We start from the raw sequence: 19,534 nt of genomic DNA on the forward strand, positions 1-19,534 counted from the left end.
ATAAATAAAAGCAGAAATGACAAATGGGGGGGGGGGGGGATTATATTGTCAGTATGGTTCTGCTGGTGGCCTCATCACAAAGCCCAGCCTGACTCCGAGTCTAACACAGCACGGATATAGGCCCTTCGGCCCACTGAGTCCATGCTAACTATGATGCCCATCCATACAATCCCAATTTCCTGCATTTAGCCTATATCCCTCTAAGACAAACTGTTTCTTAAATGATACTAGTTAGTATACCTGCTCAACCACCTCCTCTAGCAGCTCATTCTATATACCCACCACCCTCTGTGTGAAACAGTTGCCCCTCAGGCTCCTTTCAAATCTTCCCCCTCTCACCCCACCACCACCTGTTTTAGGCCTCCCTTACCTTGGGGAAAAGACTGTTACTGCTCACCTTATCTGTACCCCTCATAACTGTAAATGTTTCTAAAAGGTCTCCCTTCATTGTGTCCTCACCTCTGTAAGGCCACCACACATTCTCCTACATTTCAAGGAGTAAGGTGTTAGCCTGGCCAGCCTCCCTCTATAACTCAGGCTCTCTAATCCTGCCAATTATTTTCTGCACTCTTCCCTGTGGAACCGCATCCTTCCTATGACAGGGTGATCACAAACGTGCACAGGACTGCAAGACTGGAGTACACCTCACTCCCCCAGCACAGAGCAATGCTGCAGTATCAGTCTCTTTAACAACTTCTACACACCACAGGACGCATCGAGGTAGTGGGGAAAAGTGTAGGGGAGATGTCAGACACATCTTTGCGTAAACACAGAGTGAAAAGTGGGGTGTGGTGTTTGAGGCGGATACATTAAAAGACTTTTAGATAGGCGCATGGACAACAGAAAACTGGAGGGCTATGTGGGAGGGAAGGGTTAGATTGATCTTAGAGTAGGCCTGGAGATACATCTCTACCAAAGGGGGTGTAAGGCACTCCTTGCCTTCGCTAGCCTGCAGGTCACCCTTGGGGAAGGTATAGCACCTGCTTAGCCCCCGATCAGGGTCACATGAAGCCACGGGAACAGGTGGTGGACGGTCGTACGAGCAGCTGGTGCAGACCACAAGTCCTGGCTATGCAACCACTGACACCAAGCGTCAGTCTGTGAAGAGCACTGATAATGGCTGGGGGTCATCAGTGTAACAGAGGCACTGCCCTGAAGAGGGCAATGGTAAAACAGTCTGTAGAAAAAGTGCCAAGGACAATGGTTCTGGAAAGACCATGATCGACCAAGTTATGTGACGCAGCGCATAACAGAAGATCAGTAAGGTTAACACAACAGATGATTCCAGGAATGAAAGGGTTATCATACAAGGATTGTTTGATGGCTCTGGGTCTGTGCTCACTGGAATTCAGAACGATGAGGAGGCATCTCATTGAAACCTTTCAAATGTTAAAAGGCCCAGACAGAGTAGATGTGGAAAGGATGCTTCCCATGGTGGGGGAGTCTAGGACAAGAGGGCACAGCCTCAGGATAGAGGGGTGCCCTTTCAAAACAGAGATGCAGAGAAGTTTCTTTAGCCAAAGGGTGGTGAATTTGTGGAATTAATTGCCACATGCAGCTGTGGAGACTGGGTCATTGGGTATATTTAAGGCAGAGATTAATAGGTTCTTGATTGGACATGGCATCAAAGGTTACGGGAGAAGGCTGGGAACTGGGGTTGAGGAGAAAAAAAGATTAGCCATGACTGAATGGTGGAGCAGACTTGATGGGCCAGATGGCCTAATTCTGCTCCCAGGTCTTTGTACCGTGCTGGACTGTTCTGTGTATGAAATCACCTTTGGTGGTGTGGTTGACATCAAAGATTCCATGGACCCACTGCCAGGAGTTTGCTCTTTCCTCAAGGCCAACATTATTCCCTCAGCCTTCAACACCACTGACAGATTCTCCAAATTCATATATTGCTGGCTTGAGTAGTTTCAACCTCCTGGATGTCAACATCTCTGAGAATCTATCCTGGGCTGAACATATTGATGCAGTTACAAAGAAGGCACAATAGCAGCTATTTTTCATTAGGATTATTCTCACATTTCTACAGATGTACCGTGGAGAGCATCCTAACTGGTTGCATCACTGTCTGGTATGGAGGGGCCAGAGCACAGGATCAGAAAAAGCTGCAGAAAGTTGTAAACACAGTCAGCCTCCCCAACATCCAGGACACCTTCCAAAGGCAATGGCTTAAAAAGGCAGCATCCGTCATTAAGAACCTCCATCACCCTGGACCTTTTCTCTTTGCTACCATCAAGGAGATACACACTCTCTTTGCTTCAGGAACAGGAGCTTGAAGACACACGTTCAATGTTTCAGGAACAGCTTCTTCCCGTCCTTCACCAACTTTCAGAATGGACGATAAACCAATGAACACTTTCTCGGTATCTTTTTTAAACTTTCCTCCTCTCTTTTTGCATTACTTATTCAATTTATTTTCATTTACAGAAAAATATTTACTGTAATTTATGTTTTTATTTCTATGCATTGTACGATACTGCTACAGCAGAACAAATTTCACGTCATATGCTAGTGATATTAAACCTGATTCTTATTCTGACCTTTTATGATTATTTCTTATTGTGTTATTTTTGTTCAGTATTAGATCCAGAGTAACAATTATTCCATTCTCCTTACATTTGTGTACTGGAAATGACATTAAACACTCTTCAATAATCTGGTCTGGCCATCGATGCAGGTTCAAATGTAAGTACTGGCCAAGGAAGCAAAAAACGCTCCTGGCAGATATCATGACACAAAATGGTAGTCTGTTTTCACATTCTATCGACGGCTCAGCAGAGCTCATATTTCTTGCAGTAGTTGGTAACATTTCATCTTCCCCACATCATTCTGGTACAATTCTACACTGCCATCATAGAGAGCCTTTACTCAAGTCAGCCATTACTGTCTGGCTTGACAATACACTCAGACCTGCTTAATGCTGAGGATGCGTTCCTTGTAAGTGGAGCTCTATGTAAATCAGCGCTATGCGGGGTTATTATAACATCACGTAAATGGACACGTGTACCTGATTAAAAGAAAATCAAGCCTGAGATATATGCATAATTATATCTATATATATGTATATAATTTGTGGAATGGCAAACACGCAAATAGCCCTATCCTGTACGTCAGTGGCACAGTAACACATCGCAGCAGTGGTGGAGGGAAGCGGGTGGTGGTTACATCTTAGAGGAGGGACCAGGTGTGGGTTATCGTCTAACTTTGGCTTCTTCTTCAAACATTTGACTGCCTTTTCTTAAGTCTCCCCTCATGGAGCAGTTCTCAGTAGCAGGAAATCATGTCATCTCTTTGTCTTATTGCTTCGCTCCTAGTCAGGGTCATTATCGATGAACTGATCCATGATTTGAGTGAGGAATTTTGTGGTGAAGTTTCTTACTGGTCTTTCTTCTTCTCCATCCGTGTCCTCAGATTCACCCAGGAAGAGTTGCTCTGCCAATTCTCGAAGCTTTTCATCGTTGAGGCTCTCACCATGAAAAATCAGTAAATCTTCACTATCAACCTGATGCTCACCAGCTTCCAAACGCTGTATCACTTGCAGTTTCACATCCGTGCTAATGCTTCTCCTAGATATCTTAGATATACTACCCTCACTGCAAGTTACAGGTCATTTTCCAGATAGTATGGGTGAAAAAATGGAATAAATTGGCGAGAGAGCAAGAATGTTTACACACGCGGGGGAGGCAGAGCGTGAACTGATATGTGATTGGCAGGGAGGGGCTCAGAGTGTATGTAAAGCGCACTCACTGACTGATTAAATGTTTACTGTAATGGCAACCACCAGAGAAGTTTTACATGTGGTTTAGAATGAATTCTTGTCATTTAAAAAAATTTCAATAAAGAATTGAAAAACCACGTTGTAACAAATCAGCACTATGTGGGGTCCAAATGTGTACGATATACGAAAACTACAGAGAACTGTCAGGTCAGCGCAAAAGGTAACTGGCTGCAATCTACCGTCACTACAGGACAAGTGGGCAGAAAATATCATTGCAGACACTACCCAGCCGGCAAACTGCCTGTTCCCTTCTGGAAAGCGCTAAAGGGCTATTAAAACAAAAATTTCATGCCATCCTAATAGTTTCTTCTACTAGGCAGTTAATCTGATCAACCACATCAGTTGTCCCCCACTCCTCCCTATCTATTAACCTCAGTCACTGTACTGCAAACACTTCAATCACTTTTTATAATGTTGTTTAGATTGTAAATACATGCTTGTATTTATGCACATATTATTCCATTTCCATACTTTAACCTCTAACATTACTTTTTATATAATTCTTTATAATCGTTGAACGTTGTTTTTTGTTGCATGTCACACCCTAACCAATGCACCACAGCAAATTCCTACTACATGTAAATATACTGTATAAGGCGAATAAAGTTGATCTTGCATTTCCATCTGGATTTTATGTTCAATCGACAGCCTCGTGACTCAGTTAATGGGGCTCACTGAATCGCAGCTGCAACAGAAGGTGCAGTTATTAAAAATGACCGCTTGGACAATGCACCAGGAAACAATACAAGCTGCAGCTACTACAGGAGGAAAGTCAGCAGGGTGGAAAGAGCAAAGACAGAGGCCAGGATTCCCCAGCCTAATCTTTTATTACTGGAAGCTTTCAACTGCAGGAGACTCAGGTTTTAGAGATTTCAGAGCTAAAATAAGCAACTGCAGCTCAAACATCAAACCACAATTAGCACCATCAAGAAAGAAAACCCATTTCTTTGTACCTCTTCATCCGAGCTGTCCTCCTTGTACTCATCCACAGGAGGGGTCAACCCCGACTGCTCTGGCCGCAGGGTGCTGTCTGACTCTACCAAGTTTCCGCAGCTTTCACCTTCCTCTTTCCTGACCTGGGACAGAAACATAAGAAAAATTAAAGGAGGCTGGAATTAAAGTGCTTGTGGGATCAAAGACTATGTTGTGCAGCTGTCTATTTGCTGATATGCCCGTACTGTCAGACATTACCCTGTGAACCAGCACAAACAGATTAATCTCCAGAGGGAGAGCTGTCCTAGATCAGAATGAGGAAAGCAACATTCCTTGGGACGGATTCCAGGTTTATTGTTACATCTGGCATACAAGCAACAACGGCATAAGTTTATCCCACCATCACATTCAAATTCCAAGTCAAGTTTATTTTTCCTAAGTATGAGTTTAACTCCGTCATGGACTGTCCCAAGTCCGGCTGCGAGAGGAGAAGGGTTGGGCATGGGACTAGTAACGCCATCCTGCAAAAACCCTTGAGCTACAGAAACGCAAACAGAAGCTCTAAAGACTTCATCCCTGGCAGAGGAAGGATCTTCAAAGATGGGCTGTTCCTGGGGACTACTTGAAAGACTGGCCCAGGACACAGGACTCTGGCAAGCTACTGTCAGAACCCTATGGCCCAGTCGAAACTGATGTTATCTTTAAATATCATAACTAATCTGAATGGTTTAAACTGAATCACAGGAAGCCAGTTTTCACCTGCAGCAAACTTACAAAACAAAGCATGTGGCTGATAAAAAATCACCACAGATCTCTTCCTCAGTTAGACTCTCAGAAGCTCCATTATAGGAGATGTCTTATCGATATCAAAGAGCCAATGGATCCTGTCCATAAGCTCAGGACCCACACTTCCTAGGGGGAAAACATATATTAACGCTGCTGTTTTAGACATTTAGGACAGATACAAGATGGTAGGAGTTTAGAGATATATGGGCAAACAGAAACAATTTGTAATGGATGAGTTATTTATTTATTTCTTTAGAGAAACAGTGCAGAACAGGCCTTTCCAGCTCAACAAGCTGCACTACTCAGCAACCAGTTAACCCTAGCCTAATCACAGGACAGCTTACAAATCAGAAATCAACCTACGAACCCGTACGTCTTTGGAAGGAAACCGACACGCTCACAGGAAAGACATACAGACTCCTTACAGATAGTGTTGGCATTGAACTCCAAACTCTGACGCCCTGAGCTGTAGCAGCATCACTGTGCTACCATGAAACTGATTCGGTGCTCTACATCAGCAATGTGGATGGATGAAGAAGGACATCGAGACTCCAGGTCTCCATTCTGTCCAGTGATGGGGATGGTAACAAAGGGTATCCATGGATGTCAAGCTGTCCCAGGATCAGACGTCAGTACAAGCAGGAGGCACAAGGGCTGGTGAACCCCAAACTCGAGCTCCCATCAGCAATTAGCCCAGTGGTAGATACCTAACACCGAAGCCTGGAAACTGCAAACTGAAGGCCCAGAGGCCTGGAGTTGGGTGTGTCAGTGGGAAGGAGGAAAGGGACTTGTTTTGCTGATGTTTTACTGCTTCTTGTGTTTTGCTTCGTTCTGTGCCCAAGACTTTTGCACAATACTGTATAAAAAAGAAAAATTAAATAAGTAATACAAAAAGAGAGGAAAAATACTGAGGTAGTGCAAAAAGTCTTAGATATAGAGTACTGTACACATGATAAATAAATCAATCTGAATCTACCTCACCTTGATATCCTTCTTCACACTATTCTCTTCAACTCCACTGTCACTGTCTTCATCACTCTCGTCCCCCTCACGGTCATCTTCCTCATCGCTGCTGTCACTCCCTGAATCCTCCAGACCAGAAAACATGCTCTCTTCACTGTCTGACAGATCACCGGCATCCTCATCAACTGCTGAGCTTTCAAAGATGGGAAGCTGCAAAGTAAGATCACACATAAAAATTCAAATAGAAGTCACAGATAACTTGTGGCAGAGCTAAAAATAAGCAGAAGCAACAACTCAGCAATTATACATTACACTAATTGATGATCAACTCAAAATGAGAGAGATTTCCTGCTCCAGGGAGAAAAAATTTCCCAGAAATCTGCAGAAATTTAGCAGCTTCCTTGAGGGTTTAAGCTTTATTTTATTTAGAGATACAACATGGAACAGGCCCTTCAAGCCTCAACGCCCAGCAATCCACCAATTTAACACTCGCCTAAGGGTTCCCAGCCCTTTTTATGCCATGGAGCCATCACCATTAACTGAGGGGCCCATGGACCCCAAGTTGGGAAGGAACCCCTGCCCTAATCATGAGACAATTTAACCTTGTAACCAGTACATCTTTGGAATGTGGGAGGAAACAAGAGCAACTGGAGGAATCCCACGTGCACTTGGGAAGGAACATACAAATTTGTTTATAGAGGATGCTGGAATTGAACTCTGAACTCCTACGCCCTGAGCTGTAAGTGTTTTGTAAAATGCTGTCCAGCAGACCATTGTAATCCAGAGGCATAAGAAAATGCAGACACTGGAGATCTGGGAATTCAATAGGTCAGGCAGCATATGGAGAGGGGAATAAACAGTCGACGTTTTAAGTCAAAGGGTCTCAATCCAAAACATCAACTGCCCATTTCCCTCCATAGTTGCCGCCTGACTCGATGAGTTTTTCCAGCTCCTTGGTGAGCACTGTTGAGACCACTGTGATTCATCCTGTGCAAGCTGAATCATCTGCAGCTCAACATCAGTAAGACAAAGGAGATGGTGATGGACTTTAGGAAGACTGTTACTGTTCCCTGTTACTCTTGATGGTGAGGATGTGGACGTGATGAGGACCTACATGTACCTGGGGGTGCACCTGGATGATTGACTTGAGTGAAGCACCAACACAGAGGCTGTGTACAAGAAGGGCCAGAGTCACTGTACTTCCTGAGGAGACTGAGGTCCTTTGGAGTGTGCAGGTCTCTCCTTCACATGTTCTACTGGTCTGTTGTTGCCAGTACAATCTTCTATGTGGTGGTGTGCCACAGCAATGGCATCACACGGGTAACGTCAACAGGCTCAATAAACTGATTAGAAAGGCTGGCTTTGTTATAGGAGGCTATGGTAGAACAAAGGACCCTACGGAAAATCCTGTTAATTCTGGACAATGTTTCTCACGCCCTGCATGCCACCTTGGCTGAACAGAGGACCACTTTTAGTAATAGACTAAGATAACTGTGCTGCTATAAAGAGCACTATGAGGTCATTCTTACCCTCGGCCATTAGGCTCTATAATGAGACAACCTATTGACAGGGAAGCGATAACCCCCCTCCTGCAAGACTGCTTAAAGTAACTTATTTATTTATTTTTCTTACTTCTCTTCTAACACTGTATATCTGTGAACTTGTACTGTGTCGCTGTAATTTCCTTCAGAATCAATGGAGTATTTATCTATGCATTTAAAGTGTTGCAATTGAACCCAAATCCACCAGCTGAACTGACATTGTAGCTATGGCCTTACAGCCATCATGCTCCTGACCGGCTATGGTGCTCAGCTGGCTCCATGGACGCGATTCTCTTTCGGAGACTCTGCAGTTCATATTCTGTGTGTTATTTGTTTACTTATTTTTAAAATTGTTTACACAACTCGTTCTTTTTTTGCACAGTGGATGCTTGTCTATCTTTGTGTGTTTTTTTTAAAAATGGGTTCTATTGTGTTTCTTTGTTTTGTGGCTGCCTGCAAGAAGATAATAAATGTACTGCGAACTTTAAATTCCACTAGCATGCTTCAATGAGTGCCTTAATAGGATCATGACCTGGTCAATCTCAGGATCAAAATTATTTCAAAACGGCCTTTCCACTTTAACACTCTCCTGTACTGGTTTCCTGTCAGCATCAGGTAAAACACACATCCACTGTAGGGGCACGACCATCATCTGTTGAATCTCAGGACTGAAGTTGATTCAGACCACAATTCCACTACCTTTTCTAAGCATGCAGCATTGAAGATGGAAACCAGTCATGCCAAGAGCTGATCCTGCACTAATCTACATCGGATGAAAGTGACTAGCACAGACCAGGCACACTCGTTTTGAGTAACACACATTGACAACAGCTTATGGAACTTGGTCCTCAACTGCAAAAGGACTCAAAGCTGAGAATATGAAGTAATGAGGAACAGAATTAAATAGGGAGGATGCAATTTGTAGACATTCCCGTAGAAACAAAACATGGGCACAAATTAAATAATAACAACTGGGAGCTGAAGTAGCCCATCTGATCTTTCAAGCCCCCATATGTCAGTCATGTAAAATTATAGCACACAGGCCCTTCGGCCCACAATAATGTACCAACCTTTAAACCTACTCTAAAATCAATCTAACCCTCTTCTCCAAGTAGCACTCCATTTTTCTATCATCCATGTGCCTATCTAAGAGTCTTTTAACGTCCCTAATATATCTGCCCTTATCACAACCCTCAGCAGCACATTCCACGCACCCACCATTCTCTGAGTAAAACAAAACTACCCCTGACATCCCCCCTAATCTTTCCTCCAAGCACCTCAAAATTATGCCCCCTTCATGTTAGCTATTTCTGCCCTGGGGGGGAAAAGGTCTCTCTGGTTGTCAACTCATTCTATCCCTCTTATCTTGTACACCTCTATTGTCACCTCTCATCCTTCTCCAAGAAAAAAACTCTAGCTCGTTCAACCAATATTCATAAGACACATTCTCTGATCCAGGCAGCATCCTGGTGAATCTCCTCTGCACCCTCTCTAATCCAGGCAGCATCCTGGTGAAACTCCTCTGCACCCTCTCTGATCCAGGCAGCATCCTGGTGAAACTCCTCTGCACCCACTCTGATCCAGGCAGCATCCTGGTGAATCTCCTCTGCACCCTCTCTAATCCAGGCAGCGTCCTGGTGAATCTCCTCAGCACCCTCTCTAATCCAGGCAGCATCCTGGTGAATCTCCTCTGCACCCTCTCTAATCCAGGCAGCGTCCTGGTGAATCTCCTCAGCACCCTCTCTAATCCAGGCAGCATCCTGGTGAATCTCCTCTGCACCCTCTCTAATCCAGGCAGCATCCTGGTGAATCTCCTCAGCACCCTCTCTAATCCAGGCAGCATCCTGGTGAAACTCCTCTGCACCCTCTCTAATCCAGGCAGCATCCTGGTGAATCTCCTCTGCACCCTCTCTAATCCAGGCAGCATCCTGGTGAATCTCCTCAGCACCCTCTCTAATCCAGGCAGCATCCTGGTGAATCTCCTCTGCACCCTCTCTGATCCAGGCAGCATCCTGGTGAATCTCCTCTGCACCCTCTCTAATCCAGGCAGCATCCTGGTAAATCTCCTCTCTCTAATCCAGGCAGCATCCTGGTGAATCTCCTCTGCACCCTCTCTAATCCAGGCAGCATCCTGGTGAATCTCCTCTGCACCCACTCTGATCCAGGCAGCATCCTGGTGAATCTCCTCTGCACCCTCTCTAATCCAGGCAGCGTACTGGTGAATCTCCTCTACCTCTCTAATCCAGGCAGCATCCTGGTGAATCTCCTCTGCACCCTCTCTGATCCAGGCAGTATCCTGGTGAATCTCCTCTGCACCCTCTCTAATCCAGGCAGCATCCTGGTGAATCTCCTCTGCACCCTCACTAATCCAGGCAGCATCCTGGTGAATCTCCTCTGCACCCTCTCTAATCCAGGCAGCATCCTGGTGAATCTCCTCTGCACCCACTCTGATCCAGGCAGCATCCTGGTGAATCTCCTCTGCACCCTCTCTAATCCAGGCAGCGTACTGGTGAATCTCCTCTACCTCTCTAATCCAGGCAGCAATCTGGTGAATCTCCTCTGCACCGTCTCTGATCCAGGCAGCATCCTGGTGAATCTCCTCTGCACCCTCTCTAATCCAGGCAGCATCCTGGTGAATCTCCTCTGCACCCTCTCTAATCCAGGCAGCATCCTGGTGAATCTCCTCTACACCCTCTCTAATCCAGACAGCGTCCTGGTGAATCTCCTCTGCACCCTCTCTAATCCAGACAGCATCCTGGTGAATCTCCTCTGCACCCTCTCTAATCCAGGCAGCATCCTGGTGAATCTCCTCTGCACCCTCTCTAATCCAGGCAGCATGCTGGTGAATCTCCTCTGCACACTCTCTAATCCAGGCAGCATCCTGGTGAATCTCCTCAGCACCCTCTCTAATCCAGGCAGCATGCTGGTGAATCTCCTCTGCACTCTCTCTAAAGCTTCCACATCCTTCCTATAATGAGGCAACCAGAACTGAATACAATAGTCCAAGTGTGCAGCAACTCCAGCTCCCTTTGAACATCAGCAGTTCCCAATCTGTCATCAGTTAACAGATAATCTGCTTTTTGGTTTAGTGCAGCGCAGCGCGGCAATGATTTCATTATTTCACAGCACGTTTTGTCTGCCCTTCTCTAGCCCACTCGATCAGCTCAGCAATATCTCCTTGTGGCCTCTAAACAACCTCCTCTCTATTCACAATCTCACATGGTGTTGCAACAGCAGCAAACTCGAACAGGTGACACTTCAGTCAAATTCATGTTGTGGATTGTAAATGGCTGAAGATCAAGCACTGGTCCTCATAATGTCCCACTGATCCTGACAAAGACATTAGGCAGAGTCAGGGAGCACTTCAGTATAGAAACAGGCATTGTGGCCCACATGGTCCAAACTGTTATTCTGCCTAGTCCTGGCAACCCACACCTGGACCATACCCCTCCCATCTACATACTCATCCAAACGTCGCAATCAAACCCACATCTATCACTTCTGCTAGAGGCTCACTGCACGCTTAAACCACTCTCTGAGTGAAGAAGTTTCTCTGCAAGTTCTCCTTAAATATTTTACCCTTAACCCATGACCTTTAGTTCTAGCCTCACCCAACCTGATTAGAGAAAAGCCTGTTTGATTTTACCTTTTTATTTAAACCCCTCATAATTTTGTATACTTGTATCAAATTTTTAGAGAATAAAAGTCCTAACCTATTTACCTTTCCCTCTAACTCAGGTCTTGAAATCCTTTCACCATCCTTGTAAATTTTCTCTGTACTATTTCAACCTAATTGACATGTTTCCTGTAGGTAGGTGACGGTAACCAGAACTGAACACAATACAGTCGGCCCTCCTTATCCACGGATTCCGCATGCGCGAATTCAACCAACCGCGGATCGCGAAAACCCAGAAGTGCTCTTCCAGAACTTCTTGTTCAAGCATGTACAGACTTTATTTCTTGTCATTATTCCATAAACGATGCAGTATAACAACTAGTTACATAGTATTTACATTGTATTAGGTATTATAAGTAATCTAGAGATGATTTAAAGTATACGGGAGGATGTGCGTGGGTTATCCTGCATTGGGATTTTTAAAAAATCAGAATTTCTCTTACTAAGTAAATCGGAACAGGTACATCCGGTATTATTTAGCGTCAGTTAGTCAAACATCTGTCTTAGTATATAGTATATATTTTACATTTCTAGGCATATAAAACACTTAAGAACGTATGTTTCAGCACCGGGCTCGGGAACGGAAGTTCTTGGGACTCGGGACAGATTGCACCCCTAGTGCGCTCTCCACCATGCCTGGTTGATGTGGAGCATATATGTCAAACTCAAGGCCCGCGGTGGAATTATCTTTGGCCCGCGAGATAATATCTAATTACCATTAAAGCTGGCCCCAGTAATCGAAGCGCCTATGGCGTATGATATGGCTAATGCTGAGTTTATTCAGGTACCAGGTTTTCAGGGTTTTTAGTGTTTATTCGGCAGTCTTCTTCATAAGAAACAGAATTTGTAAAGTGAAACACTTTGTAGTTATAGCAGAGACTGAGACACATGAGAGCAGGCTGAAAAAACGGAGGCAACGAAAGCTGCGTTCGCACGCGTCCGACTGATCCGGCCCGCATGAAGCTGCATTTTGCTCAATCCGGCCCGTGACCTAAAATGAGTTTGACACCCCTGATGGAGGATCAAAAACCCAAAACCCCAAAACCCAATAATTAAACCACTGCGTTGCTTAGTAATAATTGTAGCTTTCATTGGGGCAGAGCCTTTCTCACTTTATCCTTTAAAATTGTTCCCATCATTGACCAACTGTAGCCTAACACTTTTCCAATGACCAATGGCTTTTCACCTCTTTCCGATCGCTTTATTATTTCCACTTTATTTTCAATCGTGATCGTGATTATTTTCGTGAACAGAAACACTGCATTCAGAGCTCTGGCGCTGGCTCCCAATATCCACTGCACTGAGACAGGTTAAAAGGTCTGGGGTTCCGCTGACCTATTGGGAGTATAAAAATTGCATTGTTTGCTGTGTAACCAAAACTATGTAGTCAGCTTTGAACTTGCTATTTGCTAGAGAATGAAATCTTAAGAATGTAGAAGACAATGGTGTGTTAATAAGAGGTAGCTAAGAGATGTGGATTAGGTAGTCTGAGATTGCTATTTGCTATGCATGAATCCAATTGAATGTAGAAGACAATGGTGTGTTAATGAGAGGTAGCTAAGAGATGTTTTGCTTTGAACTTGTTTGCTGTGTAACCAAAACTATGTAGTCAGCTTTGATGTAGATTATGTAGTTTGAACTTGCTATTTGCTATGCATGTACCCAACTTAGTAGGAGAATGAAATCTTAAGAATGCTGAAGACAATGGTGTGTTAATGAGAGGTAGCTAAGAGATGTAGATTAGAACACGATTAAGTCAATAGGTAGAAACAATAGTGGCGGATGTACTTGTGATACGCAACTATAGACCGATTGGATATGCTAATACAACTAAACCAGGAGATTGCTATAAAAAATGCTGTGTCCAAGGATCGGTGGGCAATCGGCGACTAGCTCAATGACTGTCTCAGCTTTGATTTGCAAATTAAAGTTTAATACTTCTTGAAGAATCTTCTGCGTCTCCTGGTCGTTTGTGGGGCATGAGAAACCACGACAAGTCCTAAGGTCCACTAGATTGAGACAGGTTGAATAAGGGACTTGAGCATCCGCGAGGGGTCCTGGAACCAATCCCCCGTAGACTGTACTCTAAATTCAGCCTCTCCAACGCCTTACACAACTTCAACATCATATCTCAACTCCGGTACGCAACACAAGAGATATTCTTTTGTCTTTGTTAACAGCTTTTTCTGCCCTGTACGTTGCCCCCAATTCCACATGCTCTGAATTGCTTGACCTGAGTGAAACATTACTGAGTACAGTGAAAAACCTGCCTCACAGAACATTTATACAGATGACGTCATTACAAAGAAAATTGGAGTAAGAACCTGCACAGTTGGGGTTTGGAAGGCCTACGGTCCAGGAGCAGATCGAAGGGACTGGGCAAAATGACAGCTCGGCACAAGGGCCTGCCTGCTTCTGTGCTGGAATGCTCTATGACTCTCAAACAGTGCATGAGGTAGTACTATAACAGAATGCAGAATAAAGTGTTACAGTTGTAGAGGAAGTACAGTGCACATGGAGGCCAAAAGAAGGTAGACTGAGAAATCACTTTTAACGATCAAGGAGTTGATTTAAGAATCTTTCAAGAGCATGCCCTTAAGCCTGGTAGCACGCACTGTCAGGCTTCTGCATCACCTGCCAATGGGAGTGAGAATGTGCAGAGTGAATATGGTTTTGGTTATGCTGGCTGTTTTACCGACACAGTGAGAAATGTAGACAGAATCTATGAAAGGGAGACCGTTTTCCATGAATCTGTAAAGCAGTCACATCCTTTGGTTCCCGACAAACTTCCCTCTCACAGATCCCTGCCAATTATGCTCAGCGGAATAAATGCTTAGTAGTCCAGGGAGAAACTATACAACAACAGGAAAAGTTGTAACTTTGCTAAAAGTTGGGCACAAAGTGGAGATAGACACAATGGCTCGAGATCAAATTTGTAATTTTGAACAAAACACCGGTTGTCAAGCAAAACAAAATTTGGAAAATTGCAGTAAGGTAAATGGAAGAGGAAATCCACAGAGAAATTAAAGGAATGAACAGATACGACAATTATTGTTCCGGAGATTCAGATGGATTGGGCAGAGGAACATTAAATGGAGAAATGGGAATGAAATTCCGAAAACATCCACAAAAGTATGCGAGTGGGCTGGAGGTGTTGCCAGAACCAGCTGAAGAGTAAGGAAACAGAAGAGAGACCAGCTGGGAATTATGACTGCAGCACACGAGATTGGAAGGGGCCACACGGTAACGCAATGCCATTACCCGCCGCTGACTGTAAGGAGTTTGTACGTTTTCCCTGTAACTGTGTGGGTTTCCTCATGTGAAACTGGTCATGAGGGTATAATTAAGTGGCGTGGGTTCACTGGGCCAGAAGGGCCTCTTACTGTGTTGTATCTCTAATGAAAATCCAATTTACACAGAGGAAGCAGTCACAGTATAAAGCCATGATTGGATCAGATATATTAATGAGGGAAATGAACTAGAACGATAAGATACCACAGGGCTATGCAACAATAGGAAAAGGTTTCTTGAAAAGTCTAGTTGTGAAGACAGAAAATTAACATTGCATTAAAAAAATGCAGAAAAAGTATTCATGTCGAATGCGAGGTTAGGCTGAACGAGCTAGCGCTTTTCTGTTTGGAGCGAAGGAGGATGAGAGGTGACTTGATAGAGGTGTTCAAGATGTTAAGAGGCAGAGATAAAGTAGACAACTAGAGACTTTTTAACCAGGGAGAAAAATGGCTAAAATGAGGGGGAATACTTTTAAGGTGATTGGAAGAAAGTATGGGGTGGGGGAGCTTAAGGTTTACACAGAGAGTGGCGGGTGCATGGAACACTCTGCCAGTGTTAAAGAAGAAACTGAATAAAACTTGGGAGCCCAGCTTCTTATAGTTACCACAGTTTATTGCACACCCTCTGCAGGAGTTTGAGACCCAGTTGTCAAAGGGAAGGCACGAAGTACTGCCACCATCCGACAAGTGGACCCACTCTCTCCAGTTACAGCCGTATACTTATACATAGTAAGCCCCATACATTACCTTTGCAAGATGTCATTTGAACTGGTACGCCCACCTAATCTATTGGTGCGAAACTTAGTGACAGATAAGAAGAGTCTGCTAGATCAAGGTTTAATTACAGATGGATGTGCTGTCCAGTCCTTATCAGTTATCCCCTTTGCTAGGCCCTGACTTAATTACAGATGGATGTTCATTCCTGTCCTTATCGGTGAGTCCTCCTCCCCCTACTCAAACGAGGGTACAGTGTACAATGTTATCAAACTCTCAATGTCTCTCTGCAAACCAAGGGAGAACTAGTATAAGCTGGTTTTAGCTGACTGCTGAAGACAGAGTTTATTTCAGTTCAAAAATTCCTATTCAGACCCAATTATTCTTTTAGCCGAAGGTTACATAGGTTCAAAATGATTTTTTTTATATCTCCAATTCCTTATCAGAGATAGTGTAGAGGCAGATACATTAGAGACATTTAAAAGACTCTTAGATAGGCACATGGACGATAGAAAAATGGAGGGCTATGTAGGAGGGAAGGGCTAGATTAACCCCTTGGAGTAGGTTAAAACGTCAGCACGGTATTGTGAACTGATGGGCCTGTACTGTGTTCATATCTTACAGGGCTCCACAACAATAAGTAAAGGTTTCTTGAAGACTGGTCGCAAAGATAAAAATTTTACACTCTATTAAAAAGGTACAACAATAGTACTGAAATATTCATGTTGAATATAAGGGACAAATTACACAGATCTAATGAAAGGGAAATATTTGGAAGCAAGCATCTGAGAGATTTCAAGAGGAACAGATCTCACTGCACTACAGCATCAGCCTGGAATTGTGTTCTCATGTTTCTGGAGTAGGACTTGAACCCAAAAAGCTTGAACTCAGGAGGAAGGAATACAACCCACTGAGCCAGAGCAGACATCACAACATCCGTTCAACGCACAAGTATGCATTCCGACACTACTGCAGAGCTTTATTTTGATGTGCTCTCTTAATTTCACATTTGGCAAAAAGTACCGGAGGACAAATCAAATCTCCGGGCACTAACAGAGTAACCCTACACCCTGAAGGAAGAAACACTCTCACACTGTCTCCTTTCCTGTAGGGAGGGAGGGTGTGTGTGTGTGTGCGTGTGTGCGTACGCACCCTTAACTCCTGGTGGAGTCGTCGGGGCACCCTCATGACAAGCTTTTTGCACCGATCTTTTTGGTGATTGCTCATTGTACGGCGTGTCTTGGGCATCTGAAACCTGGCGGAGCCCATCCCTCTCCAGGTCTCTTTTTTACGATGTCGAGTTGCTAGTTCGACGCTCAACCCAGCACGGATGGAGAGCGTGCAGGGGAGCTGGCCAGACTCGAACTCGGGACCTCTCGCCGAAGTCCAGCGCTGGTGCCACTACACCACCGGCTAGTAATCACAATCAAATGCTCAGAGGCTTTTCTCCAAAACGTTTTGGACCTCTCACAGACAGAATGATCTTGGGCAAAACACTATTGGTTTATATTCAACAATAGAGCTAACCAGTTTATTTTATTTAGAGATGAACCCCAGAAGAAGCCCTGCCAGCCTGTGCCACCAGCAACCCCCGATTTAACCTTAGTCCAATCATGGGACAATTTAAAACAACCAATTAACCTACTAACAGATATGCCTTTGGAGTGTGGGAGGAAACTGGAGCACCTGGGGGAAAGCCACACATTTCACAGGAAGAACATACAAACTTTCGTACAGACGGTGCCAGCATTGAACTCTGAGCTCTGAAGCCATGAGCTGAAATAGCCTCATGCCAACTGCTATGCTACCGCAGTGCCCCTTTCTTGCTTTCAGCAGAAGTATTGTTCATTGTCCTTAAAAAGCAATCCCCTCTGGTCAGAGAAATGAGCATGTTCCACAGACTACTGAATCTTAGTAATTAATTTGAACACATCTAAAAAAATAGTAGCTTTCCAACTCATCCGAGTGGGTGCAGCAGCCTAGTTTTGCAAGCCCATATGCCATTCTATTCTCCACCAATACAAACAAGAGACTTCCACACACTTCAGAAGGTACAGACTCATATTTACTTAGCTCCCACAGAAATTTCATAAGACATAGAACAGAATTAGGCTTGTTGGCCCATCGAGTCTGCTCCGCCATTCCATCATAACCGATTTATTATCCCTCTCAACCCCATTCTTCTGCCTTCACCAGATAACTTTTGACACCCTGACTAATCAAAAACCTATCAACCTCTGCTTTAAATATACACACTTACTTGACCTCCACAGCTGTCTGTGGCAATGAATTCCACTGATTTACTACCCTCTGGCTGAAGAAATTCCTCCCCATTTCTGTTCTAAAGGTTCTCCTTTCCTAACTGGCCTTACACTATAGGAAACATCCACTCTGTCGAGGCCTTTTAATATTCGGCAGGTTTCAGCATGTTCCTAAGGTTGTCATAGCCAGGAGTGGGAGTGGGGATAAGCTCCAGTTGCTTCAGGCAGGTGGGGCTCATTCGCCTTGGACAGCAGCCCACCTAGGAGATAGAAAACTCTGATTTTAAACACCCGCTGCTTTGTGTTCATACCCACTCATGGAAAGGGCTTCGGGAATAAACACCAAGGAAGAAATCTGGAGCCGGGGTCCCTAAGACAATTTGATGTTGTTTACAACTTCACTCTGGCAACCTCTGTGACGACACCGGTGTCAAGCTGTATCAGCGCTTGCCCTTCCCTTGGACGACATCAGTGACATGGAGAGGGGGAACCTGCTGCATGGGCAACAGCCAGTTCTTCAAATCTTCCCAGCCAGGCTTGTGCCCTGGAGAGGACACAGCCCACCAGAGGCATAAACCCATGACCCCTGGGATCGACGGCTACCAACTACCGTAGATTCCGGATTATAAGCCACTACTTTTTTCCCACATTTTGAACAGCTTTGAACTCTGCGGCCTATAATCCAGAGCGGCTAATACATGGTTTTTTTTTCATGCCGCCTCGTAAACATTTTGCCTCGTAACAGTAGACCAATAAAATTGATGAGTAGTTCACAGAGGTCCAATGAAATTGTACGATAAATCAAGCGCACTTTCACAATTAAATTATTGTAAATCAGTCATTTGTACTCACCCTCATCAACATGGAAAATACTCGAAGCAAGACCCGAGCGCGTCAGACCCGATTAGACCCGATCGCAATGCGCAAGCGTCAGACCCGATTAGACCCGAGCGCATTGCGCAAGCGTCAGACCCGATTAGACCCGATCGCAATGCGCAAGCGTCAGACCCGATTAGACCCGAGCGCATTGCGCAAGCGCGTCAGACCCGATTAGACCCGATCGCATTGCGCAAGCGTGTCAGACCCGATTAGACCCGATCGCATTGCGCAAGCGTGTCAGACCCGATTAGACCCGATCGCATTGCGCAAGCGTCAGACCCGATTAGACCCGATCGCATTGCGCAAGCGTGTCAGACCCGATTAGACCCGATCGCATTGCGCAAGCGTGTCAGACCCGATTAGACCCGATCGCATTGCGCAAGCGTCAGATCCGATTAGACCCGATCGCATTGCGCAAGCGTGTCAGACCCGATTAGACCCGATCGCAATGCGCAAGCGTCAGACCCGATTAGACCCGATCGCATTGCGCAAGCGTGTCAGACCCGATTAGACCCGATCGCAATGCGCAAGCGTCAGACCCGATTAGACCCGATCGCATTGCGCAAGCGTCAGACCCGATTAGACCCGATCGCATTGCGCAAGCGTGTCAGACCCGATTAGACCCGATCGCAATGCGCAAGCGTCAGACCCGATCGCATTGCGCAAGCGTCAGACCCGATTAGACCCGATCGAAAACGCTGCTTTTA

At 44.9% G+C, this 19,534-nt stretch overlaps 1 protein-coding gene across 1 annotated transcript in view; it reads right to left on the minus strand.

The window, feature by feature from the left end:
• Positions 1-19,534, minus strand: part of bop1 (BOP1 ribosomal biogenesis factor) — a 238,685-nt gene that overhangs the window by 204,666 nt on the left and 14,485 nt on the right. The window contains exons 2-3 of the mRNA XM_073055147.1: positions 6,485-6,676; positions 4,738-4,860 (exon numbers count right to left, since the gene is read on the minus strand). Coding sequence (XP_072911248.1) covers positions 4,738-4,860; positions 6,485-6,676 — 315 coding nt within the window. The remainder of the gene's footprint in view (positions 1-4,737; positions 4,861-6,484; positions 6,677-19,534) is intronic.

Source organism: Hemitrygon akajei, chromosome 8 (genome assembly GCF_048418815.1).
Source record: "Hemitrygon akajei chromosome 8, sHemAka1.3, whole genome shotgun sequence".
In the NCBI taxonomy this organism is placed as follows: domain Eukaryota; kingdom Metazoa; phylum Chordata; class Chondrichthyes; order Myliobatiformes; family Dasyatidae; genus Hemitrygon; species Hemitrygon akajei.